The 21511-nt window shown below is 32.0% G+C and overlaps 3 protein-coding genes across 4 annotated transcripts; 1 reads left to right on the forward strand and 2 right to left on the reverse strand.

The window, feature by feature from the left end:
* Nucleotides 1-665: 665 nt before the first annotated feature.
* On the reverse strand, nucleotides 666-12279 carry LOC134237853 (UBX domain-containing protein 7-like). 2 transcript variants are annotated; one of them, XM_062719996.1, is made up of 10 exons: nucleotides 12084-12279; nucleotides 9058-9126; nucleotides 5801-5913; nucleotides 5370-5516; nucleotides 2731-2821; nucleotides 2550-2606; nucleotides 2334-2413; nucleotides 1820-2201; nucleotides 1604-1683; nucleotides 666-1362 (listed from the first exon to the last, which is right to left on the reverse strand). In XM_062719996.1, exons 3-10 carry the CDS (start codon nucleotides 5897-5899, stop codon nucleotides 1204-1206), a joined length of 1095 nt encoding a protein of 364 aa, XP_062575980.1. In that variant the 5' UTR covers nucleotides 5900-5913; nucleotides 9058-9126; nucleotides 12084-12279; the 3' UTR covers nucleotides 666-1203. The 2 variants fall into 2 exon arrangements, with proteins under 2 accessions (XP_062575980.1, XP_062575979.1); XM_062719995.1 differs by having other exon boundaries at nucleotides 12081-12279.
* LOC134237852 (uncharacterized) lies at nucleotides 6193-11237 on the forward strand. The gene is made up of 3 exons (XM_062719994.1): nucleotides 6193-6247; nucleotides 6388-8736; nucleotides 9959-11237. Exons 1-3 carry the CDS (start codon nucleotides 6202-6204, stop codon nucleotides 10396-10398), a joined length of 2835 nt encoding a protein of 944 aa, XP_062575978.1. The 5' UTR covers nucleotides 6193-6201; the 3' UTR covers nucleotides 10399-11237.
* Nucleotides 12280-14997: 2718 nt separating the features above from the next.
* On the reverse strand, nucleotides 14998-17627 carry LOC134237854 (UBX domain-containing protein 7-like). The gene is made up of 2 exons (XM_062719997.1): nucleotides 17566-17627; nucleotides 14998-15209 (listed from the first exon to the last, which is right to left on the reverse strand). Exons 1-2 carry the CDS (start codon nucleotides 17609-17611, stop codon nucleotides 15016-15018), a joined length of 240 nt encoding a protein of 79 aa, XP_062575981.1. The 5' UTR covers nucleotides 17612-17627; the 3' UTR covers nucleotides 14998-15015.
* Between the last annotated feature and the right edge of the window lie 3884 nt (nucleotides 17628-21511).

Consider the following 21511-nt stretch of genomic DNA (forward strand, 5'->3'; position numbering starts at 1 on the left):
TTATTAGGGGGCAATCTCCTGAACAAGTAAAACTAAAAGATATTAGTTATCCAATTTAATCTTCAGTACCTTATGACCCTTCAAAAGTTTTATTCCTTAAAAAATAAAATACTTTCCATGATATTCTGTAAAATCACATTTTTTCGTATGGTCAATTTTTGAGGTTTGGGGGGAAAATATTGCTTTGTAGGGACTTGATTTCGTGGTTGGAAAATGTTTTAGAAGTATTGCATACTTTATTATAAAATTTTGAAAATGAATAAACTCCCAAGAAATTCGTGATTTTACTTTTAATATTAGTCTTCATATCATGGCAATACTATTACTCAGATTAATGATACCTCTATGAAATCAATGAAAGGATGGCTGAAGAATATTGTAATTGTAATCAAGAATCTTCTTTGTAAGTGAAGAATCTTCGGAAAGAAAAAGCATCAGATTGTATAGTATAAACATTCAAGGATTTTTATTAATAATACAGTATTCAAGTTTTCGACAGAAAACTACTAGTATCTATAGACGATAAAACATTTATCAAATATATTTTTTGTTAAAAACAATAAATATTAAATACAAAAAATATTATTATTGTGCGATCTGGATTGGACCGTTCAGCCAGCAGTCCAGTTTTGCCTGAGATTCTGATGTGTTTCTTTTTCTGAAGCACTTCGACAGCAAACTTGGAGATATCTGTATCATATGCAAGTATTGCAAAAATAGAGGAATTAACAGACGTGATATGATACACTAGACCTTCAAAAACTGTAACATCCTGAGGTTGTAGTGGTTTGTTGAGCAAAACTTGGAATATTTCTCTCGTTCAGTCTTAAGCGGTTCACTTTTATTACATGTACACATACAAACCATCACTTACGATCATAGTCGTTTTTGTGTTGTAGTTTAATTCATTAATCCTCGACGTTTTGGTGAATGGTTACAATTTTCAACGACATACACCAGCCACATACATGTAAATGTGACTGTAAAGTCGCAAATTCGGACACTATCAAGAAAAATTGACTTTTCTCACATTTAAACCACTTTCCTCGAAAAAAAAACTAAGTTCCAATCATGTGTGACTAAGAATTCCCTGAATATCAGAAACGAATTACCTTACTCTGGAATACACATTACCCCAGCAAGACCGTTCACGGTCAGTTATTTCCTGAATTATTTCTCTGTATTGTTGCATCCATTTTGTTTTCACCTGGCCTGAACAAAAACCGATTCCTGAGGATTAAGTCCAGCTTCCTGAATGGTGAGATCAAAGTCCATGTAGGACAGCTTTTTCCTGGGAAAGTTTGTGAGCAATTCAAAACGTTCGTTAGAGTAGCCTTGTTCTGCTACGAACTTTACAAGTGCCTGAAAAGAGAGTTAGACAAAGTAAAGTTAAAACTGTTGTTTCTCATTTTTTTCTGGAAAAATATATATTTATTTTTAAAAGAGAATCTTTAATTGTTACTTTAATATGACATCAATCCATCATCTTCTTTTACTCTAAAAATTTCAGAGTATGAACCATGAAGAACATCTCTGCCACAATATATCCTAGAATTTTGACAATTTTGGCCTAAATTGTTTTGATTGCATTCTCACACATTACCATAAGTTTTGATTTAGAAGACATGGACAGTTGCTGCCTTTTGCCATCTGGAAATCTGATCATGATGGAGTATTGAGGATCTGAAATAATGGTAGAAAAACTTAAACATAATTCATCTCGACCATACATTTATAACTATAGTATTTATTCAATGAAGGTAAAATAACAGAAGAAACTTTTGTGATCTAATACTGAAATATATACCAATACAAATACCTGTTTCCTTTCCGAGGTAGTTTTTATAACTATCATCACTTAAAATTGAACTAGAGTGTGTAACACCATTTTCCATATTGTTTGTTTCACAATTATTACATTCTTTTTCACTTCCTAACGTTTTCATTTTAGATGAACAAGGGGCTTCATCATTGTTTTTATCCCTTTCACACTGAGTGTCCGTTTTAGACATTATATTGTTCTTCACAGGAGAAGACTGAGAATCGTCCTCTGTGTCTGAAAACGTTTCAATGTTGTCATCATCTTCACTGTCATCATCACTATCAGAAATGTAGGTAACGGTCTTACTGGGTTCTTGAAGTGAGGCTTTAATGGCTGCCTCTATCTGGTCATCTTCACTTAAGTCCACAACACTGGCTTCCTGTAACAGAAAGCAAACAATCGAACTGAAGTTCAAGCTATAACAATTTCGTTCATTTTCAGGCATGTTAAAATAATGACTAAAAAGTATAGTCCTCAGATTAAACCCAGCTTTCCATAAAGAATATTTTACCCGCTTGATCCTCTTGGCAGGTGGTGGCGATGAGCTGAATGAATCATCTGAATATGGATGTTCCGCCAGAAAATGTGTAACTTAAATGAAGAATGACATAAACATTGAGAAAAAGATTTCAAATTTTCTCAATTATTACCCATTTAACTGATATTTACATTTAGCTTAGTATTAAGTAATTTTATTTGTATGCACCAGTGTATCGAACTCACTTACCTAGATCACAGAATATTAAAGAATCAAGACCTTTGTTCCATGTCACAATATTTTCTCCTGAAATATATAACCCCTTATATACAACTTAAATACCATAAACAAAAATTAACATACCTAAATATGCTAAGATGTAATACTTGAAATTCAGTTAAGTATTTTATTCTATTCTATCGGACATTACCTGTTCTGGGGTCAATAATCGCAACATACGGGTACTCTTCAACTTTGTAAAACTGTTTAAATTTCACGCCTTCTTCACTGTCATGATACACCTACAAAAAGAATGGAATAACAAGCCTTCAACCTGTTCTAAGATTTTTTGAAAATTTACACCAGTGTACGAAAGTTGTCAATAGAAATAACGTCCAAAATATGGAATCTGAAATTTTATCACTTTTTTACGCGAAATGCGAAAATATGAACATGTAATCCATAATTACTTTTTTAAAAAATCAGCCCAATACGATAATTTACCAGCTTCATCATTATAAATACTTCCGATAATTTTCAGTCGTTGAAACAATAATATTTATTTCTGGCGTCGTTTCAACCATATTTAAAACAAAACCTAATTTTCTTATTGGAAGCAAGCTGTTCAGCTCGGATGGTTGGTATAGCTTTTCTTCAATGTTTGACACATATTTTTCTTGTGGTTTTGTCTTAATATTTTCAAAATCTGTCCAACAAACGATACTACATACGAGTATATAAAAATTGAAGACAATCACTTTATTTGAGAGATATTATTTTTATTTGTTCTATAAAATGAAAAAAATATTTTCAGTAGAAAACTCTATTTCTAGGTTAATCAGATTTTAAATCCTGTGGCCAAATGCACTATCTGTAAACTATGAAGATCACAATTTTACTAAACTAAAAGTTCAAATAACTGTAATCTAACTTTCCTAATTCTTTTTTTTTTCATAACAAATATTTTGCTATACATAAATATATGTAGGATCATTTAACAAAAAATTGAAAAAATTAAAAAAGAAAAAAAAAGAAAACTAACAAACAAACGTCCACGAATTTTACATGGCAACATTGCATTCAAACATAATTATTATAAAATTCAATAATTTATTCACTTCCCAACGATTAAATTCTTTATTTCCTTTAACTATAAGAGCAAAATGAAAAACAAAGGATTTATACCATAACTGAACGAGTAATTAGGCTAGATGGAAATATTCAGATTTTTTTAGTCGCAAGAATATTAAAATTTTATTTTAAATATCACTTTGTGAGTTAACGTGAACATCGACTACTCAACCTTTCCCTTTGTTTAACACCAGAACGTGTTGAAACAATGTATTTAGACCATAAATTATGGTATAATTGCGAGGGTTTCTGATGAATTGACATTTGGTATTTAAAAAGTCCCAATTTCTCAGTTAATCAGTACTAATTAACATTCATGCTATAGTGAATAAAGGGGAAAAAAGACCTGAATTTTTCTTTTTAATTTCTAATCTCGGTTCATATCCTCAGCACGTAAACAACAGATTGTTTTTGATTGGATAAACCATGTTCTTTTTTTCCGAGATCCATATTTCCACGAAAATGTTCGTTTGAACACACTGAAAGGAGAATACGCGGATTATTTTGTGTTTCATAATAAGTCCTTAGTGAATTTTAGTACACCGTGAAAATTTTTCAAGGAAAAATTGTGCTTTTGTATATAGCATATATATAACCTGTCTCCTGCATAATTTTGAACAATATCTGGCAAATAAAATCGACTATTCTCGGCAAAATTGTATACTATGATTTTTTTTAGTTTATCCCTCGCTACCTATTCTTTACAAATAATCCGTTGATATCTCAAAGGATGCAAGGAAAAGAAATATAAAAGTTGGTTAAACTGATGTGTTGATGTGTAATTTATTGAAATACGCATCGCATTTGTGTTTGTTTGTATATTTTCAAAAAAAAAAAAAATTAGCCTAATTGAAATTAATGTTTTTTTCCATACTGCGCGTTTGTTATTTAAAAAATGTTTAAAATTTGAAAATCCTATGGTTCGCATGAAGTCCAACGTGCTCCATAAACGTTTTATGACCATTTTACAGGGTGAGGTAAAAAAAAACATTATACACTTCAAAGAGCCAACCTTGAGTATCTTTGCATTTTAATAAGTAAAGTAATAAATTACAATGATGTATCTAGTTGTGTTGATCTATTGAGCGTGTATTTAACCCCCTTGTGTGATGTTTGGAGAATCATTTTCGTTTTGACGCTGACTGGTTGAAATTTTGATTATTTCTGGTGGGATTTCAGAACACAGAATTTTTGCTTCACCATACAAGGTAATTAAAATATTTTTTCAATATCATAAATACTATTCTTTGTTTGATTGTCAAGTTTTAAAACTTCCATTCAATTTTATTTTCATGTTTAACACTTACTTTGGAATTCAGAATGGGATTAAATAATTTTACCAGTTTTAAATTATTTTAAGTACAAGAATTTGGTGAAAATAAAATACGGATTTTTTTCTCTAAAGAAATCAAATTTAACTAAATGTTTTTTTTTTTTAAAGTACGTCTAATAAGTAGGTGTGTGTCACAGGAATTGAAAAACCAAGTTAAAAAAAATAAAATATTTTGCACAATTTGTAAACGTAAAATAAATTTAATCAAATTCTAAGCCAAAGATAACCAAATGTGTAATTTTTTTTTCTCTAATTTTTACATTTCTCTTTATTAAAACAAAACAAAACAAATAAATAAATAAATTCATTCATAAATTAAAAATACTTAGAAATGAAATTTATAAACGTTTAAAATGCTACATGAATAAAATTGTCCTACAATGTACCTGCCAGAACACAAAGTGGTCTTTGAGGATGGCTTTGACCCTTTCGTGACTCCAGACATCACGATTGAGGGCCTGGCATACAAACTCCTTAACATTCTGTACATTCACCATCACGTATTTGTTTAAAGTTTGTCCAGCTTCCCGAGCCTTTATTTTTAAAAAATATTATTTATCAGTATATTTCTAAACAAATGAAAAATAAAACATTAAAAAGCTTTTTAAAAATTAAAATTTTAAATTTTAAAGTTTTTAAAAATTAATTTTTTTAAAAAAATTAATAATACTGTGATCATTATTTCAGTAAAAAAAATAACATCTTTTCAGAAAATAGTGTTTTGGATAAATTCAAGCATTTTAAAATCGAATTTCTTTAGTCTAACTGCATTAGAAAATGCATCGATAAGAACTAGCAAAACGTCAATAATTCTTACGGCAGAGAACGACCCTTTGAATGTGATATCAATGGGGGGTCTGAATAGGTCCTCCAGCGTTCTCTTCTTAAAGGAGGAACTGTTACCCGGCCGCATCATTTCCTCCTGTTGACCTGTGACGTATAGAAAAAAATCCTTCTTGAAAGGATTCGTTTCACCTTCTTAATATCATACAATGCCATAGAGTTCCCTCTTCTTTTCTCACATTTTATTGTTTTGACTTTTTAAAACAAATACCTTAAGGTTATTTAACATGTAAAAAAAAACATTTTTGGTTTAATAAACTATATTTGTTCAATGGCTTGTGAAATACCTTAACATTAAGGCAACTAATTCAAACGATCTAATAAAATTGTAAGTTCTCATTTCTTTCCAATTTTACTTTTAGAACTTTTGTCTTGATGGATCTTCGCCGGGCGGCTGTTTTACTATGTCTCTTTGTCATATGTGAGTATTGTGAAAGGCGCTTATACTTGTATTTATATTAATAGAATTATAAAAACAAATTGTTTAAATATGAATTTTTTTTCTTTTAATTTCATATGTAACAGAAATATTTTAACGTATTTATCGTTTCTTCCCCACAGTTGTTGGAGGACAATCAAGAATCCATAACATTCGAAAGCGTGATACTGAGGACGATGGAGCATCCACAGACAGTAACACAGACGATGGCGTATCAAATACAGACGCACGAATTGAAACTGACAACGTAGGACCCATCCTTGCAGATCCTATAGTAGACGCTGATTTGACAGAAAATTCATTACCTCGTGATCCAATAATGAATACCGAATCAGATAATAGCGATTCAAGTGCTCCAGGTCTCATTCCCGAGCCAGGACTCATTCCCGAGCCATCCAATTATGCTGCTGACCTCAATGAACCTTCAGAAATGATTAGGAATACTCAACTGGACATCCCTGAGGGTATGAGACTTCAGCCAATGGAGGTTGCAGAAGAATCTAAAGATGACAGCAAAGAGAGTTCAGACAAAACACTGCTTATGGGAAATGCTGGTGATGGTCTTGGAGCAGCTATAGGAGCTGGAGATGATGATTCAAAAGAAGGTATAGATGGCGGTAAAACTGATGACAATGACAACGTGGGAGGATTCGGAGGTGATTTAGGACTGGGTACAGGATTTGATTATACGGAAAAGACTGATAGTGATTCAGGAGAAGGCATAAAGGATGATTCAAGCGAAAAGAAAACTTGCATAGGGTGTGGAGACGATTCTGACAGTAAGGAAGGCATAGGTAGCGACTTTGGTGAAAATGGTATGTTAGGTGATGGGCTGGGTTATGGAGTTGGTGATTTAAATATGGGTAGTGATTCGAAGGAAGGAGCAGATGGTGACAGTAGCGAAGAAAATAATATTGATCTAAATTTCGATGCAATAATGCCTTTCACTGAGGGGGATAAAAGCGACTCAAATGAAAAAATTGATGATGACTCAAAAGAAGGAAGAGGAAGAGGAACTGTTTTAGGACTTGGAGGTGATGATGATTCAAGTTCGAGTGAAGAAGACTCAAAAGAATTCTCATCTAGATGGTCAACACTCAAAATCGGAGATATTTTCGTAGACGGTGAATATGATGCTGAAAGACGCGATTCTTTCTGGAGGGATCCTACCATAAACCCTGATTACAGAACCCTAGAGACAAGTCTTGACAGGCCACCAATTCAAGGACCTACATTTATTAAACCAAATCAGATCCCTGGCATGAATACTATTGAAGTTTCAACAGTACCTCCAATTGAACCTTCAATGGATAACTACATACCACCAGCTAACCCTGATGAAAGAATGCGAGCAGGTGGTATGGATCCAAGAATGGTTGATAGAACGTCAGAAAATTTAAGACCAGTTGTTGACGCTAATGGAAACTTTGTTGATGGACCTGTTAATCGCGGTGAATATGTGGATTTGTCCATCAGAGGAAGGGGGAATTTAATGCATGGTGACAGACCAGGTATTGAAGGAGCTGCAGTTGGTAATTATATGAAGGGGCCATCTGATGTAAAATCATGGTCTGACTCTACACTAGAAACGACTGGAGTAATCCATCTTGTTCTTAATTCCGGAAAACTGCAGGGATTAAAGAAAATTTGTGTTTACATTCATGACAGTCCTGAAGAAGCTGCCACTTATTCCACCGAGAAAGGCCAACCTGCTGAAGGTTTGCAGTTCTTCCTGAAATCTGCCCTTGAAGATGGAATCATCACATCAGAAAAGCTTAAAATTGGCCGAAATGGAAACATAAATGTCAATATTCCTGATGGAGCAACGGATATGGGAGGAAGGATTGAGAGTCAATTTGGGCCTCCAATGTCAGAGTATACACCACCCATTGATCCACCTCCATTCTTGAATGACCCAAGGGAAATGCCACTGGGTGGGGATGCAATGGGGAGGAGACCTTCAAGGCTCTTCTTGGCAATTTCCAGTCAAATGAGAGAAGCAGAAAGAGCAAATCATCTCCGAGACAGAGCTGATCAGCTTCAGAGAAGAAATGGTGGTATCATCAGAATATTCACCAATCAACCTGATGGTTCTAAAAAGATGCAGAAGGTGTTAGTAAACTTTCGCCAACCATCACTACCCTATTATAAAGACACTGAACCTCAGACTGTGAGGATTCCTAGCAGAAGGACAACTATCCGCTTTGGAGAACAACCTCATGGAGGTGCTGATCCACATGACCAGCTCAGTGGATCTGTTCATGAAGTCTCACTACCAAATGGAGACTTCCATGTACACAGGCATGGAGACAGACACGTAGTACATGACCACGATCATGCCCACGTGGATCCTTCTACACATGACAGCGTTTTGGACATAATTAATCAAAGAGAATCAAGTATTGGACCTGGTTCTTTTGACACACCCTTCCCCACAATGAGAGAAGATATTCCAGGTCCTGGGGTTGAAGGTATTCCCAGAATCTAAATTCTTGAGAAGGGGTGAAGACTTGTTTTTAGTTTATCCGTAACAAATTAACAATACACAAAACATGGGTGAACATTCAAAAGATGCTGGTATTAACAATCCTTTTCACTGAACTTTAACTTTACCAAGATTTATACGTTCATCACTCACATACTTAAACACTGTATTTAATAAATTCTCATAACAATACCTCTATTTGTGTAAAATAACCTAACAAATTATCTGTGTAATTGGAAAGTTGGCAAGGAAAAATAAAAAATGTCATTCTTATTATGCAAATTACAAACCAATTGTTTATACTTACGTGCTTCTGCTTGAAAATCCCGAAAACCATCAAAAACGGATCGTGCTTGTCTTCTTCTTCCACGTAAAACTAATAATGAAAAAGTATGCGAAATTATATTCAAATATCAATTATCATACTACACATTAAAAAATATCCATTTATATGAATGAACTTTATTAAGATAACTAAATACTTTATTGTCAATTATTTATGATAATTTGTTAGAAGGCTACATATTCAGATAATATGTAAAAGTTTTTCTTTGTTTTTCATTTGTGTGTTTTTCTAAATAAAATATAGAAAGTTGTTTTAATTATTAATATACATGTACATACAGTTCATAATAGCAAAAAAAATCGCATCGATCAATGGGTATTCGCTATCAGGGTTTGGTAAACTACCTCATTGCATTATAATACATTTTCTACAACACTGAGCCTAAAAGCATACAATGTGTTACTTTCCGACTCAGAAGTGTCTTTTTTCTTGGCTAAACAAGGCTTTCTTGAATTGTCAAACGAAAGTGTAAAAAAATAAATCAATGTAATATTGCTCTAATATTTTTGTACAAGCTGTAAGCATGCATTTGTATCTTTCATTTTGTTGTTTGTTTACATATTTATCTATAAACATATAAAAAAGACAAAAAACCAAAGTTTACTTATTGTTATCAATCATAGTGAGAGAGAATTGGTATCTTAAAGACTTTCAGGATTTTTTCTTTACACTACTGAAATACATACAACACAAGCAATAGGAGTTTATCTTTTACATTTACTATCCTTATATCCGAGAAGTTCTCATTAGAAAGATATTCTTTTTACATTGAACGGAGTTCTCTCCTAAAAATGGGTTTGTTAAAGCATGTGAGGACAAAAATTTTAGCACCTTACATTAAGGGGATTGTTACTTTTTACAGTAGCAAATGCTGAGACGGACTCTGATTCCTACGAATCTTCTGAAAGGGATCATTCTTCTGAAATACCTGATGATACCATTATAAAAGCTGAGGTTGACATAGAAGATAATCTAAGGGACAAAATATCTGAACTGACAGATAATGACATTGTTTCGGTTGCAGATAAACGCAAAGAAAATATAGATAGTGAGAATTCTCAGGAGAGGACTGGTGACTATAACAACGAATCGGACAGGGGTGGAGAAAATGATCTTGTTCAAAATTCCTTGGACAATGTTGAAAATCATGCCATCGTACATACAACCAGTGGCCAATCAAAGGAAAAAGATACAACCCCAAAAGAAACGAACAGTATTCTTCCTGAAATGGAGGTGGCACGAGTCAAAACAATAGATAAGAAAGACGATACTCCTATTGAGGCTGAATTAAACGAAGATTAAACAATTTCATATGCAGTTCACAACACTAGGAATAGGGAAACTGACAGTGAAACACCAACGACTGAAAACATCTTCAAAACAAAATCATAATGATGATCAAAAGATTGAAATTAACCTTGAAGATAAGAACGATATATCAGTACGTTCTTTATTAACTTTAGATGAAACGAAACCATATGATGTAGAATCTATTACAAAATCTGCTAAGATCACTTTAAATGTTCCTGGATCAGATGACACTTGGATATCTCCTACCGATGTGGGGGCTGTTCTTTCGAGTGAACATTGCGTGTCTTGATTTCAACATTGATTATTACAGCTACTTTTGAAAATTCACAACCGACTTACATTGTTCTCAGTATTAAACTTAGCCAATATTTACTGCATATGACACATATGACAAATCAAGCCTTCCTTTCCTTGGTTGAAATAAAGGACAACTTATATCATATCTTGAAGTATTTTTCGTTGAAGTTTGATTGTTACAGTTTTTATATAATTAATTTTTTTTTAAATTCAAAATGGATATTACTTTTAAAATTTTGGGAGCTGACCTTAATTACATTTCACTTAGTGGTTCCAGTTTTAAAATGGAAATAACACTTTATCAGTGTGTAAAACAAAGTGCAATGAGCAATAGTTTATGTCTTCATGTTTTGAATTCAGACATAGTTCTTTTTTTAATAAAAAGAAAAACACTTTCTACCGTGATTCAAGATTGTTAATTTTCATGACGATCTTAACAAAGACTGAAAGATAAGATGAAACAAACTATATTCTGAATTTCACCTTTTTCTTAAAGTAACACTGTCACCTTTCAATATGATAGCAAAAAATAGGTCAAAGTATAGAACTAAACCTTTGCAGGTTTCCTCGTGCAAAAAAATAAATAAATAAAATAAAACCTCAGATCCAGCCTCCGTTTAGTAATGCCTACCCTCTATGTTTCATTGGTGCAAGTTTAATCAACCAAGAGCTTATAGTTACTAGGAAAACGAAACCTTCCACAAAAACTTCACTTTAAACCTGCACTAAAATCTGGTTGTGTGTATGTACATCCACTGATGCATTTCATGTAAGAGTGGTTCACATAGGGTTTTCAGTTTGGAATGAGACTTGTTCTTTAAACTTTACCTGATGAGCTGACTCTAATGCTAATGCATAGGACATAGCATAAACTCAACTTTGGCAATGTGGGCTAAGGTCACAGGATATTTTAATGCTTTTGGCATTTTCGGAGAGAGAGAGAGAGCAGTGCAATATTTCCTAACTCTGTATGCTGTTTTGCATGCTAGGTAAGCAATGGCATCTAGTTTTTATATTAGCACCAATATCTGTTTATGTTTATAAGGCCAAATAATGCTTGCCAAGAGAAAATGTTTTGAAAATACATCTACCTACAAATAAGTGACATTTAACAAACAACACTAAGATGTTAAAAAAAAACATTACATTGATCTCTTCCTTCATTTTCTTTTTTTTTGAATTTAAAATAAATCGAAAATAAACAAACATATGTCAAAAATTATTTTTACTATTATTAGATTAAAAAAAAATCCACTTCACAAATAAAGCTGAGATAACTGCAATATGCTCCCATCAAGTTTAGCACTGGAGTCTTAAACTGAATATATTGCCATACATGCAAAAAAATATACAAGAAGCAAAGAGAAAAAAACAACCACGATCTTGTGGGTGCAGTATTTCATCCAAATGTGGAGCTGAAACTGAAGTTGCAATAATAAAGATTTTAACTTGATTGAGTATATGGCATACAATAATTTATACACCAAGAAGTATTCCTTGTCAGTTAAAAATCCAAGGCTTTGAGATAATATAGTTATATATACATTTCTAAAATCTAACATAATTTTTAACCTTTTAAAATTCAATTTAATATGCCAGTATATGTGTTTGGCACTGGAAGCAAATGGACACCCAAAAGATTCTTAAAAACTCCTAGAATGGAAATAGATTCGTAATTCGTCTTTTTAAAGAAATGCTGCTATTTTTTTTTTATGAAATATGAAAAAAAAAATACTTGCAGATTGCATCAGACCCCTCAAAATGGCACAAATTTATTTTTAAAAAGTACCCAAGTCAAACCCTCCTCTACACCCCCTACCAGAAACCTGGTAATGCCCCTTATTTTAAGATCATTTTATGTATTTTTGTCTGCAAGTTGGTATAAACCATGCATGAATATGAATATTTTAAAAAAATATCACATTTTTGGAGAATTAAAAAAATAATAACATTTATGAAAGCCTATGACATCACAGGAGAATGGAAAAACCATCATTAATAATTTTTATATCAACATTTAATAAGCCAAAAAATTAATTTCCTGGTTCTCAGGCCCTCCCTCATCTCTTCCAAGGGTGCCTCATTGACCCTTTTTATTGCTAAATCAATAAAATAAAAACAACTAATCAACCCCCTCATTATTTTTTTGAGTTTTTTTTTCAAAGTAAAAAGCTGCCTCACCATGTTTTGGGGGCAATAAAAAAGAAAAAATGCCTCCCTCCCTCATCATATATTTCTTGAAAAAAGGCCTGAGAACCAGTGAATTAACTTTGCATGGCCTAATTTTTCTTTATTTTTTTCTTTATTAAATTAATTTACATGTAGCAGAATTTCTACATCACTATTTGAAAATTAGTACAAAGTACACCATATGAATATCAAAAGATGCTTTTGAATTGAGATACAAAAGAATATTTGAAAAAAAAATTATTAGTTTTTGTAAGACTGTCAATATGACCACATTGCTTTTCTATACCAATGCAATAAAATATGAAGTTCTATACAAGTTCAAGAATTCAGAGTTTCTTTCTTTGATTTCAATACCATCCCATTAAAAATCAAATTTACAAGGATGTGTAATTAGTATGGCAATTGATACAAGCCTATAATAAAATCAATATAAACTTTATCAATCTGCAAAACTATAACTAAATATACAAAATAAAACTTTAAAACTTCTATAACTTTTCATAAAGCAAAGCATGATAACAAGGGATTTTCAAGCGCAAGAAAATTAACTTTAAACACTATAAATAGTCTACAGTTTCAGAGAGCTGGTACATCCTCAAAAACCATTTCTGTGGTGAATAGGAAAGTCTTATATCATCTCTGAAATTGGCAGAAAACAAATACCAGATCAACAGTTAAATTACAACACTGACTCAAAATGCATGGTTTATATTCCTGACTTTTTAATTAAACAATTTCTATACTTCATTTCTAAAGAGAGAGAGAGAGTCATCCCCATTAGGCAGTGGTTACAGCGTCTGCTCTAGAGTTGTTCATCCTAAGTCACGCATTCGAATCCCACTGTGGCAGACCACTCCTTCGAATGAGACTGTATAAACCGAGGTCCTGTGTCGCAGTAGGTGCTGGCACAAAAAAGATCCCTCACAGCTGAATGGCCATAAGTGCTGAGCATAGGGCAAAATTTGCAGCTCTCCACTGGCAAATGTGACATCTCCATATGAGTGAAAAATTCATGATAGGGACATTAAGCAGCATATAATCAATGATCAATCCAGAGAGAGAGAAATTTTCATTTTAATAAAAAAAAATAGCATCTTATCAAAAATTACGCGGACTTGTTGCAAAAATATTTTACGACATACACACACATAATATAAAATCTTTACTTATATGGTCTTCAAAATTTCATATTAAAATGTTGTAAATTGGTATCAATTTTGAGTGACAGGACATATTATTAAGTCACGGAGCAGCAAAATCTTTGACTCACATAGGGCATTTTAAAAAAATTATCTGTTAAATTTTCCCAAAAGCGTTTGAGTACATCCTCAACACTAACAACATTTCTTGTCAAGCTTAAAATCTATTAAAATCTATTAAATAAGTAAAGAATATTCATTTTTTTTGTTTTATAACCAAAAGCTGCAGGTATTTATGAGATATAGTGTGATATTGGTGACTCTCAATCATGTTCTTTACAGTCCGGATGAAGTTTTTGTCGATAATCTTAATTTCCTTCATCTACCGTGTAAAATTGGTCAGAAAACAATTTGCTATTTGTATTAGATCAGTTTACTACATGTTTTAAATATGCATATTTTGGATCTATGTTGGCATAGATCATTACACAGAGCATTACACAGTGTGGTGCTCCGTCAATTCAGGAGACATCATTTTCACAGTCGTTTTCACAAGAATCGCATCAGAGAAAAATTACTATATTTAACTTCAAATATAATGTAATAAAATACATAAGATAGAACAATTTTACATTCTAACAAAAAAATGCCATTTTTAAAGAGTTAAATTTTCATTATCACATTCTTTTGCTTCAGCTTGAGGCGATATCAATATATCAGAAATTTTGCCCAAAATTTATTTCTGTAAGATACATATTTCTGTGAAATTTCATAACCATATTCTCTTTAAGAGTAAATAATAGCACAGTCTGCGTTACTCTCCATATAATTTCATTCTTAACTTAATCTACTTCTTTTTATTTACATACTCTCCTTTCCATTTACATAATCCACTTTCTTTTTACCAACTCTACTTTCTATTCAACTTCCTCTACCTACTCTACTTTCTTTTTACCTACTCTATTTTATATTTTCTGTTCACTTACTCTACATCAATGGGAGCAGATGCTGAGGCCCCCCTTGTTGATGATGACTTGCTTTGCACAGATCGTGGCCCCCTCTGTCCAGCTGGGGGTGGGGCTGGAGCCCCTCCACTGTCCATGTGCATATCTATAGCCAGCTCCAGATTCCCATTACAGGCCTCTAGAAGATTTCTACCTACTTCTTGATCAGCACCTAAATAGTTTATTGAAGAGAAAGAAAACATAGTTAAGTTTAATTCACTGTCATAGCCAAAGATAACAGTGTTTTCCCTAAAAACCGGCTATCCGCCAAATTGACCACTTCAATTGACAAAAATGCCCCTTTGAAATAAAAATTTGTTGTAAGGTCCACAGAGATTTTGTTTATAAATGTCAGCCCCTAGCCTGTTACAACAGATCTCTATCCCTTTACTTTGAAATAAAGGGAAAACACTGGATAATAAAAACACCAGATGGTGTATTGGATGTAAAATGTAAAAATATATTATCATATATATAATAGTTTAATAGTTTAGATAAATTTTAATGATTTTCAAATACATGTACCGCTCTAAGATAATGAATAATTATTTAATAAAACCAGTCAGAATATTATTTTATATCCACCTCCCTCCCATTCTCTAGAAACTGGAGGATGGTCATGATAACACAGGGCTCAACCTCAACATTTGTAAAAAGGCTTTAGTCAAACCAGACTACTATTACCATTATTACTAATTAATCTGCATTCTCCATGGAGAGTCACCAACACCACCTCCAACAAACTACAAACCTTCACTAACAGATGTCTGCGCCACATATTAAACATCAGATGGCCAGAAACTATAAGCAACAAGAACCTGCGGGAAAAAACAAACCAAGACCCAATCACTAAACAAATAGCCCGCAGAAAGTGGCGATGGATTGGACATAGTGATACCCTCCGAAAACCACCAGGAGACATTACACGCCACTCACTCGAGTGGAACCCACAAGGCAAACAGCGAGTTGGGCGTCCCAGGAAAACTTGGCGAAGGTCATGTGAAGAGGAGATCAGGCAATGTGGACACACCTGGGAAAAACTGAAAAAGGCTGCCCAGAATAGAGTACGGTGGAGAATTGTTGCCGAGGCCCTATGTTCCACCAGGAACCCAAAGGAACCATGATGAATCTGCATTCAATTTTATGTAAGACCATTAAAAAACAAATCAGTTTTGTGCTGATTTATTTAAAAATAAACATCACAATATACTTTTTTTTAAGGTCAAGATCTAGTAAATGACTTTAGACTAATTTTTTGGTGCTAGATTCATTATGACGTCATAATCAATTTCAACTTTCTTTTTCCCGTACTTAACTGCTTTAGCAGAATTATATAGAAAATAGGGTATTTTCCTGACATTCAATTTGAAATCATATGAAAAGTACACCGGATACCTATATTGAATTTTATTTTAATTTAAAGAAGAGGCCATGAACAAACAAATAACTGTTTTGTGAGAGACTGTAGGCAATCTGGATACATTTCCTTTGTCGAATATAATAAAAACTCGCATTTTCATGACTGGTTTTCTTAATTTTGCATTGAAAATGACAGTTTAAAATACAGTTTTTCATCTTGTTTACCTACAAATCATGCCCCGAAACACCTTATTTGACAAAGCTAAAATTGTAAAGCATCAATAAAAGAATTTATTTCTCAAATTTGATAAATCTGTAGGCACCTTTTATTTACTAGATCTTGACCTTAAATAAACAATTTAATTACCTGAAGTGTTTTATCCAAATATTTGTCAAAATCTTGCATTCAGTAAATTTGTAAATTCAGTAAGTTCTAGATACCTTTTTTTCTCTACTTTTACAATCAAAAACATCTGACATCAAGATCAAGGCCTATGGGGCCCCCTTCCCCCAACCCCCTTACTACTATCCCTTCCAAATGCTACATGCTTCCAATCAAAAAAACTATATAAAAAAAAAAAACTTTTAAAATGGTTTTTTTTCAATAAAAGTTGTCAAATATCAGACATCATTAATACTTATTACTATTCATATTAGTTTTCACAATTCTTAATTGATCAGTTGAGACTAATTAGTCACACTTATCAGTCCCAATAAAAAATGTATTAGCCTGAGACTAGTGTTAATGTTGAACCCTGTGACACAAGGAAAAAAACTTCATATACACTGTTCTAGACTTCAATACATTTATACACAACATAGAAAAAGTAGCACATCCTAGGAAATTCAGACTCTTGAAACAACGTTTAAAATGAAGCTAAATTACAATATTATTTATTTCAAACAAACCTTTAGTCATTAAATAACCAAAAATATATTAAGAGTACAGACTTTGCGACAATCTAGGCAAAAAATGGTATATAGTTTACTAAGTTTAGAAACCGTATTATATAGGCCTATTTGCAATCAGAAGAGTTCACACATTGTTTACAAACAAAAAGTATAATTATATTTTCACCCAGTTACTGCAGCAGATTATATGGTCTGTTTGACCCTGAAGTAAACAAGATTTTAATAAAAACAAATATAAGTATTTCTAAGAATTTTACCTGTTATTGAGCAAAATTGCTCTATTTTATCGTTCGTCGAAGTCATTGTTTTCTTCGCGCTGCTCCTATTGATTAGAATTATGCAAATTCCGATCCCGATTTATTTACATTCTCTTAAAAATGTCAACGAACAAAAATTCTCAAAGAATACATCACATGTTGTCGTTGACAATTCATTAGATCACAATTATCAGCATCGGTACATTTTGAGAAATATTGAAATTATGCAGTTCATGGGAATCTGATTAATTATCAAAACTTATTTTACAATGATTTCAAACTGGCAGGCCTAAAAACATTAATTTTTAGAAATGAAGGAATGGATACGAGGTTGAACTTTTTTCAACAAAAAGATTTTTGAAGTTTCGGACAAAAAATATCCGTCCAAGCTTGGTATTACAGTTTCTCATTAGATATTCGGTCATCAAAAACTTAAAAAAATAAATTAATTAAAAAAATAAATAGTTTTAAAACTCAACCAAAAGTCCTACATTAACATTGGATAATTCTTTGTTGTAATGTAACTCACTTGTTAAAATAAAACCACAAATAAAAAGTTGGTTCTACAGTAACTGCTTGTTTAATTAGTTAATTCTTAAAATAATTTATTATATACTTCTATACATATTAGTAAAGAAATAAGTTAAATATAATATTTAGTAACGGTATTAGAATTCTGCTCGCATCTGAATGCATTGTGTACGGAGTAATTCCTTCAGTCTTTTATTTCAAAAACTGTGCTATCCCAGTCCAATATTATCTTTAGAGTGCAGTTTTGTAACTCATATAGCCAAAATAATACTGGACAGTTCTGAACTGTGTGAAACAAAGGATGGGGGTATACTTTTTACACAACGAAAAAGGTACAAAAAGACAAAAAATAAACAATATATATGAAAGTCAACGATTTGCAATCCAATTAAAGCAATTCTGAAATCAATATTTTGTTATCTTATTTAAAGATATTATACAAATAAACTTTTATCAAAATCCTGATAACAGCCGTAATTGTATTTAAATGAGTAAAATAAATATGCTTAAAAAAACAAAACTTTTTTTTACAGATTTTAATTTTTCATCCAAAGTTTATAGTTTAAAATATATTTTATTCATAGAAATGGATTGGACAGCAGGCATAAATGCCTATGAACGTTCTCTCCATAGGTCGAGGTACAAGTACATGTAAACATTGAAAAAAATGTATGAAGAGTCGATTATCAATTGGTACATATTTAGAATGAATTCAGAGAGAGAAAGAGAGAGGGAGAGAGTAAAACAAATGAATAGAAAAAGAATAATTTAGCAAATGAATAGGAAAAATAATAATTATATAATATAGAAAAAAAAAACAAAAAAAAAAAACAACATATATGTATGTTTAATTTGAGCATCCAAAGTTTCACAATGATAGGGGAAAATTGTATAGTTCAATAAGGATGGTTGCAGGAAAATTAATTGTGGATACCATAGCAATTTTACGAATTCCTTATCGTGTTAATATTTTAGAAATTTTATATATTTCAGTTGAATCATTTACAAGCAAAATACTGAGTAGGTCAAAAAATATATATGTATCAATCCAGTTATCCAAATATCTTATCATATCATCTGTCCTTCATTTAATCAAAGGCAAAAAGAAAGAAAGAAAGAAGGAGAAACATATATTATTCATCAGAGAAACAGCATTGATATAAACCATGTTTTATAGGAAATTTTGATCAGAATGTCAAAAAAGTATTCTTAGAATTAACAGGGTGGTACTAAGAAAAAATTGCAATAATTTACTATGCCAAATGCTTTCAGTAAATTCAAAAATCATAGATCCAAGATACATGCAGCATAATGATATTAACTTAATTATTATATACGACTTATTTACGACAACATACGAGATGCTTATGTACATATTTTGTGTAAAAAAAAAAAGTACAATAAAAACTGATCGATTTCATAAAAACTACGAATAGTACAAATACATGTGCATGTGTACAGAGCATACATGTAAAACACGGACCCCTGGTTTCAGAGATGGGATCAAATGCTTATAGGAAGAATAAACATCTTATGTTGACCTTTACTCCGCCGTGAGCCCCATTTATTAGTCAAGGAGATGGAAAATTCTTTCATCAAATTAGTTACAATTTGAAAAACAAAGGCCTAACAGTTGGAATGAAATGAAACAAGTCAGCCAAAATACGACCCAGTTATAGATTTCAGTTTATTTATTTATACAAAATTTTATTCACATAAGTGAATGGGATTGGGCAGCAGGCAAAGCCTATTTTAGCCCTCTCCCTACAAAGTCAAGATGAACACACAATATATAGGGTATGAAAATAAATAGACAAAAATAATAACAAAGAAACAAAAAAAAAGTAGATAGGGAAAAAAATTACAATGTAGTACCGGTTAGAAAGCGTTGGCGTATGTAACATACATGACAGTGTCAAATAAATCGTTTGGTTGCTGTGATGAAAGCATGTACTGCTTCAAATATTTATATATTAATACCTTGTCCATGATTGGGACTACATACAAAAGTAAATCAAGTTCATGAGTTTGATCACAATCAATAATATTTTGGATTGTTTGGAAAAGTACATATCTTGGAGAGTTATAATTTGGACAAACAAAAAAGTAATGATGAGCATCTTCAACAGAGTCAATACAGTATTCACACGTTGGTGTTTCTGATAAAAATTGGTTATATAAGTCTGCCTTTAAATTACTTGCATTATTTCGCAACTGACAATGTATTATATTGTACTTTCTTATTCCAAAATGATATATTTCTTTACCTTTTTTACAAAAATAAGAATTTAAAAGACCTATGAATGAAGATATTCCAGGAGCATTTCTGATATAATCAGGCAAGTTATTCCACAGTTTAAGAGTTGATGGAAAGAAACTTTCCATATATGATGTAGTTCTAATGGAAGGAATTTTGAATTCTGCATCATTATTTCTAAGATTATAGGGGTGGTTTGTAGGACGAAAAGGTTCAGTCAAGTCCTTTAAATATTTAGGTGAATAGCCATTTATGAATTTATAAAATAGTAGCAATTTATGAATATTCCTCCTAGTTTGTAAAAGATCCCACCCTAATTCATCATACAATTTTGATCTAGAGGAATTTGATCTTAAACCAGTAATGATTCTACCCGCTTCTACTTAGATATCTTCTAAAAGTTTTGCATCTTTTTCCGAACAATTGTCCCAAACAACGTCAGAATATTCTAAAACAGGTCTAATAAATGCAAAATATATCTTTACAAGTATTTTCCTTTTCACTTTACACTTAAGCATTCTGAGGATATTTAGTCTTTTTGTAGCTTTTTCATGAATTAATTGTATATGCAATGTCCAGGTAGTATCACTTGAAAATTTAATCCTAGGTGGGTATGAGATGCATTTTGAATAATGGATTGGCCATGTTCACCAAATGTAATGGGCGGATATTTTATGTTTTTGCGGATAAAATCAACATTTACAGTTTTGTTTGGATTAAAATCAACATGCCATTTTTTTGACCATTTATCAATTAGATCTAGATCACTAGTAAGCGATTGTGCTACATTTGTTACATATAGATTTCAGTTGCTAATAAGGTCACTTTAATGACCATAGAATTTACGAAATACTACTTAAACTTGATGAAATCCCTGTACCATCAATCTATGTGTAAGTAGCCTGCCAAAGTTTGAAAATTGATGGTACTCAGGACATGCTCTTGAGTAGCAAATAAGCTGCACAGGAGACTTGTACACCAACACTATAAACAATTGATAGCGGGAAATTGCTGTACAACATACATGTAAGTAAGGGAAGTTGACGAAGGAAAATCTGATCAGAAATCGAGCTCGTTTGTCACAGAACTAAATTTTAAGTTGGCCCTTGTCGTCAATAGTCAGACTCTGCAGTGTTTGTTTTAATTTTAAGTTCACTG

Source organism: Saccostrea cucullata, unplaced genomic scaffold (assembly GCF_032062105.1).
Source record: "Saccostrea cucullata isolate Sc308-1 unplaced genomic scaffold, CSIRO_AGI_Scuc_v1 ctg348, whole genome shotgun sequence".
Taxonomy (NCBI): domain Eukaryota; kingdom Metazoa; phylum Mollusca; class Bivalvia; order Ostreida; family Ostreidae; genus Saccostrea; species Saccostrea cuccullata.